This window comes from Triticum dicoccoides, chromosome 4A (assembly GCF_002162155.2).
Source record: "Triticum dicoccoides isolate Atlit2015 ecotype Zavitan chromosome 4A, WEW_v2.0, whole genome shotgun sequence".
NCBI classification, from domain to species: Eukaryota; Viridiplantae; Streptophyta; class Magnoliopsida; order Poales; family Poaceae; genus Triticum; species Triticum dicoccoides.
This window is the reverse complement of record NC_041386.1, coordinates 618,891,254-618,903,039: the sequence shown is the minus strand read 5'-3', so window position 1 is coordinate 618,903,039 and position 11,786 is coordinate 618,891,254. Positions and strand designations below refer to the sequence as shown.

At 48.9% G+C, this 11,786-nt stretch overlaps 1 protein-coding gene across 1 annotated transcript; it reads left to right on the top strand.

Moving 5' to 3' along the window:
* Positions 1–3,409: 3,409 nt before the first annotated feature.
* On the top strand, positions 3,410–5,463 carry LOC119289407 (4-hydroxyphenylacetaldehyde oxime monooxygenase-like). The gene has a single exon (XM_037568740.1). It carries the CDS (start codon positions 3,427–3,429, stop codon positions 5,062–5,064), a length of 1,638 nt encoding a protein of 545 aa, XP_037424637.1. The 5' UTR covers positions 3,410–3,426; the 3' UTR covers positions 5,065–5,463.
* The last annotated feature ends 6,323 nt before the right edge of the window (positions 5,464–11,786 follow it).

Sequence of the window (11,786 nt, the reverse complement as noted above, 5' to 3'; positions counted from 1 at the left end):
GTAGCTTACCATGCGGCGACACCTTGAACACAACTTCCCAACCCTTTAGGTACTCTTTCTGGCATGGGTAAGGCAGATAATATACTTGTGTGGCCTGGGTAGCGGCGATAAAGAGATCAGCTCCGGCATAGACGGTTGATGGTTTAACTTCAACTAAACCAATAGAAGGCGTATGTCTCAGGCCCTTTTTGGGGTCGAACCATCGGCATTTGAACACAGTGAGACTTAGGTGTTCGCGGCCAAGTTTGAATGTAAGCTCGTATATTTTTCCTACCCTTCCGTAGCAATCTATTTTATTATCTCCTTCAGTGAAGACTCCGGTATTTATGGTTTTGGGATCAGGCCGACTGTTCTGGTGCTCCTCTGTATGGAAGCGATACACATTCACATCATACTTTTCGCATGTCATGACGACAGGGTCAAAACCCATGGAAACCCATCTCAATTCTTCATCCATTGATTCGGTCGGATCATTTCCCTACAAGTTCAATTGAAATTATAGGGTGCATGAGTTTAATTGAAATTATAGGGTGCATGAGTTTAATTGAAAGTGTGAAAAATTACTTTCTCCATGAACCACGCAACGAAATTTTTCCTTCCATCAGCACCCTTTCGAAGAAGAGCAAGTGCCTCCGCTTCAGTAGGAGGCAGCATTCCTGTCCATTCTTCCTCAACGAATCGACTACAATAAGAAAAGCGGTATAAGAACTAGGCAAAGTGAACATAATGAATTGACTAAAAGAATGGTGCAAAGGTATTACCTCATCCACTCATCCTCAACTTCCTTGATGTTGTGCAAGATATAGAACATGACATCCTCCCACTCATCTCGTGGAATGACATAAGATGTCGAGCATCCAGCCCTGCCACCTTGCCCGGTGAATAGAGGCAACTTGGGTTTATACTTGGGTTCTTCTGTATTGTATCGAGACACCTTATTGTGCAACGTGGGAACATGGTCCGGATAGTAGGCTGTCCTGAGGTCTGCCACCTCCTCTAGGATAACTGCCTCAGCTATGGAAGCTTCAATCTTAGCTTTGTTTCCACATTTCCGTCTTAGATGCTTGTTCTGTCTCTCAGGGCTGTACTGCCAACGATACTGCACAGGGCCCCCCAACAATACCGCGGATCACTGACGTGGCAGATATGCCGACGGCAGCCGTCGGCATAGCCTCTGCATGGTGCGGCCTGGATCAATGACGTGGCCTGCGGACCTATGCCGACGGCCCCCCGTCTAGGCCGTTGGCATAGCTCTGACGCCGTTTGCCAGGGGGTGGCCGGGCCCCACGTGTATGCCGACGGCCTTCGTAAGCCGACGGGAGCTGTCGGCGTGTATGTAGCTAGGCCGACGGCCGTTCTATGCCGACGGGTGCCGTCGGCTTATCTCTGCATAACCCGACGGCCTTTGTACGCCGACGGCCAGAACCAGGCTGTCGGCATATCTCCGGAGAAGCCGACGGGGGCCGTCGGCATTGTTCTGGCCGTCGGGGTATGGCCCTGTTCCGGTAGTGTAGTTTGACATAGCTGCTCAATGATGACCGGAGTAGAACCAAGCCAGACGGCCATTCCGTTTCAGTTCTAGAGAAATTCGCCACATAGTGACTAAAAAGGTTTTGGCTACATCGTATATGAGTAATACAAGATACTCGACTACCTTCCAGGTGAGTTATAATTTCCTGCAAGGGGTAAGCATAGCCGGAATAATTTATGTCGACGCCACAAGTGAGAGTTAGTGCCTCGAGATAGTCGGCTTCGACAAGAATCGTGAGCATGCTCCATTCGAGGGTGTCGCGACACTTGAACAGTTGGCAATAGAGTGAGAAGATGAGCTTGTCGTAAAGATTGTGAAGCACCGACAGTGATGTCTGCCTCATGATAAGAGTTGTCAACATTTAACTTGACCGTACATGTCACGGCCTGGGTAGTGGAGGAAGGGGGCTCGCCAAGGTTTCAGATGATGCAAGTGTTGAGATGTAGGAGAGCACACCCTTGCCCTTGATGTCGTAAGGGACGGGTGATGATCCAAGCTCATAAGCGACTCGAAGTAATTGTAGAGAGTGTCGCGAAGCTTTTGAGGATTGCAATGGACAATCTGATTGTGAACGTGCTAGATGCGCCAATAAGCAACATCACCTGGTATGTGTCTAGTAAGTCACATGCGATATTCAAGAATCACTGAGTCCCAATTTCTCAAGCCATCGCCAGCCAAAGTGCTTCCGCCAATGGACTCCTACAAAAAGCGTAGTGTACCTGGTGAAAAGTGTAGTTCAGAAGGCAGCCAAGAAAAGTAAGTTTTTTGAAAGCAATATGTATATTAAGAGAAACACAATTTGTGTAAGGTTTTAAAAAGAGAGATTTTTATAAAGATAGTAATTCGAAGTAAAGAGAGACTACTCAACATATGCACAAGGGGCATATGCCACCGGCTGATTGGTGTGAGAAGATGGAGTGCATGCATAAGTCATTGAATACCACCGCTACTTAATCTTAGAGGGTGCTTGGATCCAAAGGACTTATTTTAGTCTGACTAAAAATAGTATCTTTAAGAGGCTAAAGTTTCAAGCACCCCTGACTAAAGAAGCGCTAAAACTAGTCTTGAGACTAAAATGTTTTAGTCAGGGGTACCCCTACTAAAATGTGGATTAGTCATCTCTCTCCTCATTTAACTCCTCTCCTTTAACACAGGCGAGTTCTGGATTGGAGGGTTTGGAGGATAATAAATGCTCATTAACTTGATTTTAGTCTCTTTAGTATTTGGATCCAAGTATGGGTGAGGCTACCAAGTTTTAGTCCCACTACTTTTAGTCATGAAACTAAAACGTATCCAAGCACCCTCTTAGTGGCTAATCTTGCTCTCGCTCTATAACCACCGAAATGATCCATCGGCCACTTACTGACCAGGGCGAACATAGAAGATGGAGTACCTAAGTCACTGACCTGAATGTACTAGAACGTCATCGATGCGCTATTAATTAAAGATATTTCCAAAATTCTAGTAAGATAATATGTCGGTGCCGCAAAATTAAGAACGGCAATGTTAATATAGTTGTAGGTCCTCTCGAACTGAATGCCGGCCAACGTTTGTAGGTAGGTTCGATTAGTTGGCGCCAAATTTGAATGTTGGGTTCTTGCCTGCCAGCTAAGTAATTCCTAAAACCAGGGGAAATGAAATATATGGTGTGCAATACGTATGTATCTCCCATCATTAACTGCATGATTCTCAACCAATCGACAAAAGAAGAAGAAGAATGAAAATTAAACCAAAGATCATATAATCAAGTTATGGAGGAAATGCATGGATGGGTAGCTGTTCTAGCCAGCTACTGATCATTTAGTTGTCCAAAAATGGCAATGGTGCTCATCAGCAACAGCAAGCAATCGAAACTGAAGAAACCCATGCCACATGCTCTCTCGCAGCTGTACTCCATGCATGCATGCATCAACCATTCAACCTCCACGTACAGTGCCATTGCCACTCCGCTTTATAAACCCCATACATACGGATCCACGGGGCAGCAGCACCTTCACCGATCGGCAATGGCGATATCACTCCTCCTCCTGGCCGGCTTCCTCCTTGCCGTTGTCTCCTACCTGCTGGTGACGAGGCGCGGCAACGAGGAAAGAGGACTGAGGCTGCCGCCGGGTCCGGCGCGGGTGCCGCTGCTCGGCAACCTGCACCAGCTAGGCCCGCTGCCACACCACAGCTTGCGCGACCTGGCCGGGCGGCACGGCCCCGTCATGCTCCTGCGCCTCGGCGCGGCGCGAGCGGTGGTGGTTTCGTCCGCCGCGGCGGCGCGCGACGTCATGAGGGCCCACGACGCCGACTGCTGCAGCCGACCTGCGTCGCCAGGCCCCGCGCGCCTCTCATACGGCCGCAAGAGCGTCGCCTTCTCGCCCTACGGTGCCTACTGGCGCGACATGCGCAGGCTCTTCGCCTCCGAGCTCGTCGGGGCTCGTGGCGTCGCCGCCGCCTGGGCCGCGCGGCGGCAGCAGGTGGACAGGCTCATGTCCGCCCTGGGCAACGCGACGGGACCGGTGGCGTTGGACGAGCACGTGTTCCGCGTCGCCGACGGCATCATCGGCACGGTGGCGTACGGGAGCGTGTACGGTGCGGAGGCCTTCGCGCGCAAGTACGAGCGGTTCCAGCACGTGCTGTTCGAGGGCATGGACATGTCGGCCAGCTTCTCGGCCGAGGATTTCTTCCCCAACGCCGCCGGCCGCCTCGTCGACCGGCTCGTCGGCGTCGTCGCGCGGCGGGAGAGGATCTTCAGAGACCTGGACGGCTTCTTCGAGGAGGTGCTGGAGCATCACCAGGACCCCGCGCGCCCCAAGCCGGAGAGCGGCGGCGGCGACCTCGTGGACGCCCTGGTCGGCCTCTGCGAGGAGCATGGCTTCACGAGGGACCACGTCAAGGCCGTCCTGATGGACGCGTTCCTCGGCGGCATCGACACGAGCTCCGTGACGATCCTGTGGGCGATGTCGGAGCTCATGAGGAAGCCGCGCGTGCTGAAGACGGCGCAGGAGGAGATCCGGGCCGCGGTCGGCGGCAACGGCAACAAGGAGCTGTGGCGGGTGCAGCCGGACGACCTGCCCAAGCTGACGTACCTGAAGATGGTGGTGAAGGAGACGCTGCGGCTGCACCCGCCGGCGACGCTGCTGCTGCCGCGGGAGACGCTGCGGAGGGTGGAGATCGGCGGCTACGAGGTGCCAGCGGGAACGCGGGTGGTGGTGAACGCGTGGGCGATCGGGAGGGAGGCGGCGAGCTGGGGGCCGGACGCGGAGGAGTTCGAGCCGGAGAGGTTCGAGGCGGACGGGAGGCACGGCAAGGTGGACTTCCGCGGCGCGCACATGGAGCTGGTGCCGTTTGGCGCGGGGCGGCGGATCTGCCCCGGGCTGGCCATGGGCGTGGCGAACGTGGAGTACACTCTGGCCAACATGCTGTGTGGCTTCGAGTGGGCGGTGCCGGAGGGGGAGGAGGTGAGCATGGAGGAGACCGGCGCGCTGACCTTCCACCGCAAGACCCCGCTGGTGCTCCTGCCCACCCCATACGTGCCTTCAGCTTGATTGCAACATGCACCTTTCGCTGCTAAATAGGCATCAATCCTTTTACATGTGTGTTGAGTTCCATCACAAATTTGCTCCGAGTTTATACTTTATACTACCTTGGGCAAATATCTCTTCTTAAGAAATGAACTAGTGTGTGACATGAACAATAATGAGGGTAATGTTCAATCTTATTTAAAGCAAACTAGCACAGTATTGCGAGGGCATCACCTCAGTATGTTGGAAGTGTATGAGAAGTAAATATTTATGCAATATTGCTAGCTTAATAAACCAGCGGCAGATCCACGTTTTTAGGCCAAGGTTGGGCAATAACTATCTTTTCGTATGAATTTTAGGTCAATCATGTATTTTTTTTACGTTTTGTTTTTCTCTCTGTAATACATATAGACAGTTGGGAGATCTCAGGGTGCGGTGTGACACATTCGTCCAACCTTCCTGAGAAACTCTTTTACTAGACATGCTTTTGGGCGGCAAATGATATATATCGCTTGTGCCGAGCATTAGCTAGGGCTCGCCTGCAGAACACCTAAGAAGGGCCATGGCCCGATATGCCCATGCGATGTGCTGGTTACTTTTAGGTTCGTTGAACACTTGGCTCTCTTCTTCGTGTTTCTCCCTGATTTTTGTTCATGATATTATCTTTTTTTGTTCAACTGGTTTCTTGTGAGTTTTTTTTTGCATTTCATTTTTTCTTGATTTATTTTATTATCTTTGCCTCTTTGTTTATTCCCCTCTTTGTTGTTGTTCTTTTTCCACATTTTTCTCTTTCTTTATTTTCCGTGATTTTCTTCTTACTTATTTTACTTACTTAATTAGAAAATAAATTTACACATGACTTTTTAAACACACAATGTACATATTATAAATAAATGATGAATATTTTTTAACACTGTGAACTTTATTTAATATATGATGAGTACTTTCTTCAATACATGATAAAAAATAAATTGTATTTTCAGTTTTATGTCGTAAATGATTATTTTCCAAAATTATGTGAATATATTTTGAAATGAGAGAATACTTTGATAATTACAAGGACATTTTTTGAAATACGTGAATACTCTTTGTAAATAAAAGAAATTTCTTTTTTAATACAAGATTTTTTTACGAACTAGGTGAATATTTTTATAAATAGGTAAATCCTGTTCAAAAGTAGAAGAACATTTTATTTAGAATATTCAAGCAATTTTCAAATGTATTAGATATTTTGAAACGAGTAAGCACCTTCTTAATACGAAATATTTCTGTCAAAAGTGCAAATAAAAATTATTACCTAGAATAAAATAGACATATTTTTATAATATAATAAAATAATCATAAGTTGATAAAAACAACAAAGGCCAGTAAAAAATATAAAGAACAAATAAAGCAGCAAAAACGCTGCAAAATCACAAACAAACAAAAGTGTGCCAACCAGGCTAACCCACAGTGGCCGTTGCGGGTAAAAGGTGTGCATTCGGTGAGGGAAAACGTTTTAAATAAGTCGGATGATTTCTTGTCTTTATCAACCACGTCCGGAGCAGGGCCGGTCCTGAGATTTTGGGGGCCCGGGCAGATAAAAAATTGAGGCCCATTAATATAAACAGCGTAATGATTAATGGTATGCGCATATATGAAATGTATCCAACAAACACTTGAATACATCTAAAATCAATATTTATATCAAATAATTTAAACACATTACCTTAAATTTTCTTCACTAAAAAGCTTATGATGAGGTTGATGCCAATCTCATTCAACATCTTCTCGATGCATAATGTTGCCAAACTAGTTAACTCCATTTTCATGTTCATTTTTTGCTAGAAGAAGAAGATGCAAATTTTTGGGATTACATGATGAACCGCAATGTTGGAAATTAAACAAATAAATGATCAAATGGTGAATAGTGCAGTCTATGCATAATGTATGCAAAGATAAGTTATTGTAATTTATGAGTACATGTGTAGGGAATAGGGAACGGTGATATGGGAGTACTACCTTAGATCGACATCCGGCGTTCGGCGATGGCATATGTACATAATGTACTGGCATCTGGCGGGAGGAGCTTCATACTTGGCGGCGTGCGTCGAGCACCTAGAGACGGGATTATCAAATAGCAGAATTACTCGGCGTCTGAACTGGCGGTCTGACTCACAATCGGTGGCCGGAGGAATAGGGATCTAACTCGCGAACTCACGATCGGAAGGAGAACATGACAAGGTCGTACAGCTGCTGATCGGAAATTCGGAAGGAAACTGCCGATCGTGAAATATCTTGCGACACGCCATCATGGACCAGATAAGAACTCACGATGGGAAGGTAAAAGTTGACGCCGTAAAACTAGCGAACGGAAGGACGATTGTGTGCCTACCCTTTTTGCAAGAAAGGTCTGCGTGCGTTCCGTTGTTTTTGAGGGGAGTATATGCGTGCGTAGCTACAGAATTGGCAGCAATCTGCGTCTCTGGCCATGGCCCGTGGGCTACGTGCATACCGGGCGGGGGCCCTGGATTTCGGCGACTCTGCATCGCCGTGAGGCTTTTTCCAGGCTACCTACCGCGTCCGAGCTACCTCCCCTCTCCTTGCGCCCGCGCTTGGGCTGACCAAGGGGTCGGCCAGTCCTTCCACCCGGCCTCGGTGCGCTGCGCGGAGTTAGGGTTTCAGGTACTCTCTGATGGCGGCGGCAGCGCCATCTAGTGGTGAAGGCAACTCCAGAGCAGGAAGAAGGAACGGCAAGAACACAGTCGATCTGGAATTTGCGATGAGGAATATGAAGTTGAAGGAATCTGAGATGGATGATGTGATCGTTGGCGAGGAGGAGATCGCTCAGCTGTCCAAGTCCGCACGTTGGCTTGCTGTGGCACGAGTAAACACGAAGAAGTACTTCAGTACTGATTCGTTCAAGACAACGATGAAGTTCGCTTTGTTAGAAGATATTGTATAGAGATAGGAAGAGCTTTTTTACTGTACCCTATACTGCCCGGGGCGAGGTGGGCCAGTATAACTAAATCTTACCATTAATTTCGTGTGGGCAATATGGACAATTTTTCAGTAGGTGAAGGCCTAAACGCGAATGTTGTTGGGGCAAGATGCCAGCCTATTTCGGAGTAATAGCTGGGACTTGACATAGCTTCCTCGCTCGGTCGCTCCCATGGCCGCCATGCTCTAGCTGACCTTGCTGCCGCCTGCCGTGTACTGCGACCCGACGCGCTAGTCTACCTTGGGGTCATGTCGCTATTTCTCGGTGGTAGCAAGACATGGTGGCCACAGCTCCGTCAGCACCCTCCTCTGTCCTGCCCGGACGGCATGGCCAGACCACGAACTTCTGTACACGGCATGCTTCTGCATCAACGGACAACGACACAAATTGGTTTGGTTGCCACCGTTGTGAACCAGGACAAAACGAGCCCGGTCTGGGGTATGCTCGGACATGGGAGGGGCGCAGGCCAACGCCCAATGGCCTATTGGAGAAGAAGAGCACGGTCCGGGCCGAGGCCTACGCCAAGCTGTCGAGTGCTGGATCCACGCACGGGGAAAGAACATGATTCAGGCTTGTCGAGGGAGGGAAGAAAGGATGGAGAAGAGGACGATGCACTGCGATGGCCGCCGGAACTCAAACAACATAGGTGGACGAGAACAACGGGCGGGGTGGGTTGGGGACTTGGGGGCCGGCTGAATTGAAGAAGTCCAAAAATGTCCTCAGAACATATATACTGTTGGTCGAGAAGGACCGGTGCTACCTACACTGATCGCCATGTTGTTGGTCTGCTCGCAGTGGTACAGATCGGTCATGGACGATGTTGGATTTCACGGATTAACGGTCCATATTCACTACAGGGTACCATAAAAGAGCTCGATAGGAAATATGTTTAACTTGTAGTATCTCTTTTTATCTCTTTTTCTGTTCTATCTCTTCAAACCTCCTGTAACAAACACGATCGGTCTCCTCTCGATCTGTTCTTGTAAGCCACGACATACATCATATATATACAACCACGGCCCGAGCAAAGGGTCAACGCTTCCATCTACTTTTACATGGTAACAGAGCATCTTCCTCGATAGATTGGATAGAGATCGCATCTAGCTACCTAGGCAACCGCAGCTATGTCCACCACCTCCGCCGCCATGACGCCGAGCACCATGGGTGCCCTCACCACCGACTCCTCCTCCTCCACTTTTGCATCATCATCCACCTCCATCTCCACCAACTCCTTCCTTGGATCGCCGCTGCAAGAGAAGCTGACGAGAGGCAACTTCCTTCTCTGGAAGGCCGTCGTCCTACCCCAGATCAAGGGCGCGCAGATGGAGCACCATCTTGACGGGAAGAGTCCGGCGCCGCCGCCCACCCTCACCATTACGAAGGACGGCAAAGAAGAACAGGTGGTGAACTTTGCAAGATCCCTCTAGTACACACAGCAGCAACAACTCCAAGGTTACTTGATGGGCTCTCTCTCCCGCGACATCCTTGCACGGGTGGCCACGCTCCAGACGCCGGCGGAAGTCTGGCACGCCATCCACGACATGTTCGCCGTCCAGAGTCAAGCCTAAGCAATCGATACTCGCATCGAGCTTACGCACCTTCAAAAAGGTAACATGACTATGGCAGAATATCTTGACAAGATTAAGAGCCTCGCCGATGAAGTTGCATGCACTGCCGCTGCGCTCTCTGATCCGGAGATCGTGTCCAAGATCTTGGCCAGACTGGACATGGATTATCATCCAGTTGTCTCGGCCCTTACCGCTTGGGTGGAGCCGATCACTGTCCAGGAGCTGCATAGTCAGCTCCTGAGCTTCGACGTCCACCTTAGTCTTCTTGATGGCGCCGCTTTTCGCCAATCCTCCGCCAACGCCGTCTCGCGTGGACTCGACCGTGGGCACGGTCACCACGCGCAACGCGGCGGCGGGCGTGGGCGCGGCAACTCCCAGGGCGACAACGGCTACAACAACAACTACGGCAACACAGGAGGCGGCAGCTACAACAACTCCGGCAACAGAACTAGGGGTGGTGGCTTCAACAACAACACTAGCCGCCGCCCGTCCTCCTCCTCCTCCCGTGGTCGTCCTTGCCGCCAACTCTGCAAGAAGGCCGGCCATGTGGTTATGGACTGCTGGCACCGCTATGATGAAGACTACGTTCCAGATTCTCGCCATGTTGCTGCAGCCATGCGTGAGCAAGGAGGAGATGGAGTGTGGTATGCTGATTCTGGTGCCACGGATCATGTCACAAGTGAGCTAGAGCAGCTTGCTCCCATGAAAAATACCACGGCAATGATCAGATTCACACCGCAAGCGGTGGAGGTATGGATATTCGACACATTGGTCAATCTTTTATTAATTCCCCTATGCTTAAACGTGATCTAGTCCTAAAAGATGTCCTTCATGTTCCTCAAGTCGACAAAAACCTTGCCTCTATGTCTCGTTTAGCCACTGATAATAATGTCTTCTTTGAAACTCACCCTCGTTGCTTTTTTATAAAGGATCGGGCAACGAGGGAACTTCTACACCACGGTAGATGCATTGGAGGCCTCTACCCCATCACATCCGGAGCACTTAGTAGCAAGCATCGTCAGGTCTACTCCGTCATCAAGCCCTCTTTGGCAAGGTGGCATCAATGTTTAGGACATCCTCTTTGGTCATAGTTAAGCAAGTAGTCAATAAAGGCAATCTTTCTTTGTCACAAAGTCCTATTAGTGATTCGGTTTGTGAAGCTTGTCAATGTGCCAAGAGTCACCAACTTCCCTATCGTAAGTCTAGTAGTGTTTCTCACGCTCCTTTAGAGCTTATTTTCAGTGATGTATGGGGACATGTCAGAGATTCTTTTGGAAGAAAAAAATATTATGTCAGTTTTATCGATGATTATAGCAAGTTTACTTGGATTTATTTACTCAAGTATAAATCTGAAGTCTTTTCTATATTCCAAGAGTTACAAAAACTTGTTGAAAGGCACTTCGACAGAAAAATCTTGACAGTCCAAAGTGACTGGGGAGGGGAGTATGAGAAGCTCAACTCCTTCTTTCGTAGCATAGGCATTGCACACCATGTGTCTTGTCCCCATGCTCATCAACAGAATGGCTCTGTCGAGCGTAAACATCGCCAATTGTTGAAGTTGGCCTGTCTTTACTTGCTCATGCCTCCATGCCTCTTAAATATTGGGACGAAGCCTTCATCACTGCCACATACCTTATTAATCGTTTGACCAGCAGAGTCATTGGCAATTCTACTCCTTTGGAATGTCTTTATCATCAAAAACCAGATTACAACTCTCTCAAAACTTTTGGGTGTGCATCCTATCCCAATCTTCGTCCATACAATCATCATAAGCTTGAGTTTCGTTCTACTCAATGTGTTTTTCTTGGCTATAGTAATCTTCACAAAGGCTACAAGTGCCTAGAAATTGCTGTTAGACGTATTTATATTTCCAGAGATGTTGTTTTTGATGAAAATCTTTTTCCGTTTGCCAAGCTTCATCCAAATGCAGGCTCTCTTCTCCGTGCTGAAATAGCCCTTCTTCCTGGTCACGGGGGTGAATTAACTAAAGCTGACCATGTGAAAAATTCCACAGAAACTTGTATTTCTGCATATTCTGGCCGTCATTTTATGTGTGCAGGTCCGGACGAAACAGGCGCAGGATCCAACACTGATTCGGCTAGCAGCGGCGCTGGATCCCATGTTGATCCCTGCGTCAGAGCCACTGTCCCTGATGGCGTGCGATCCCAGGAGGATTGCTCACCCCTGCAGGCATCTCC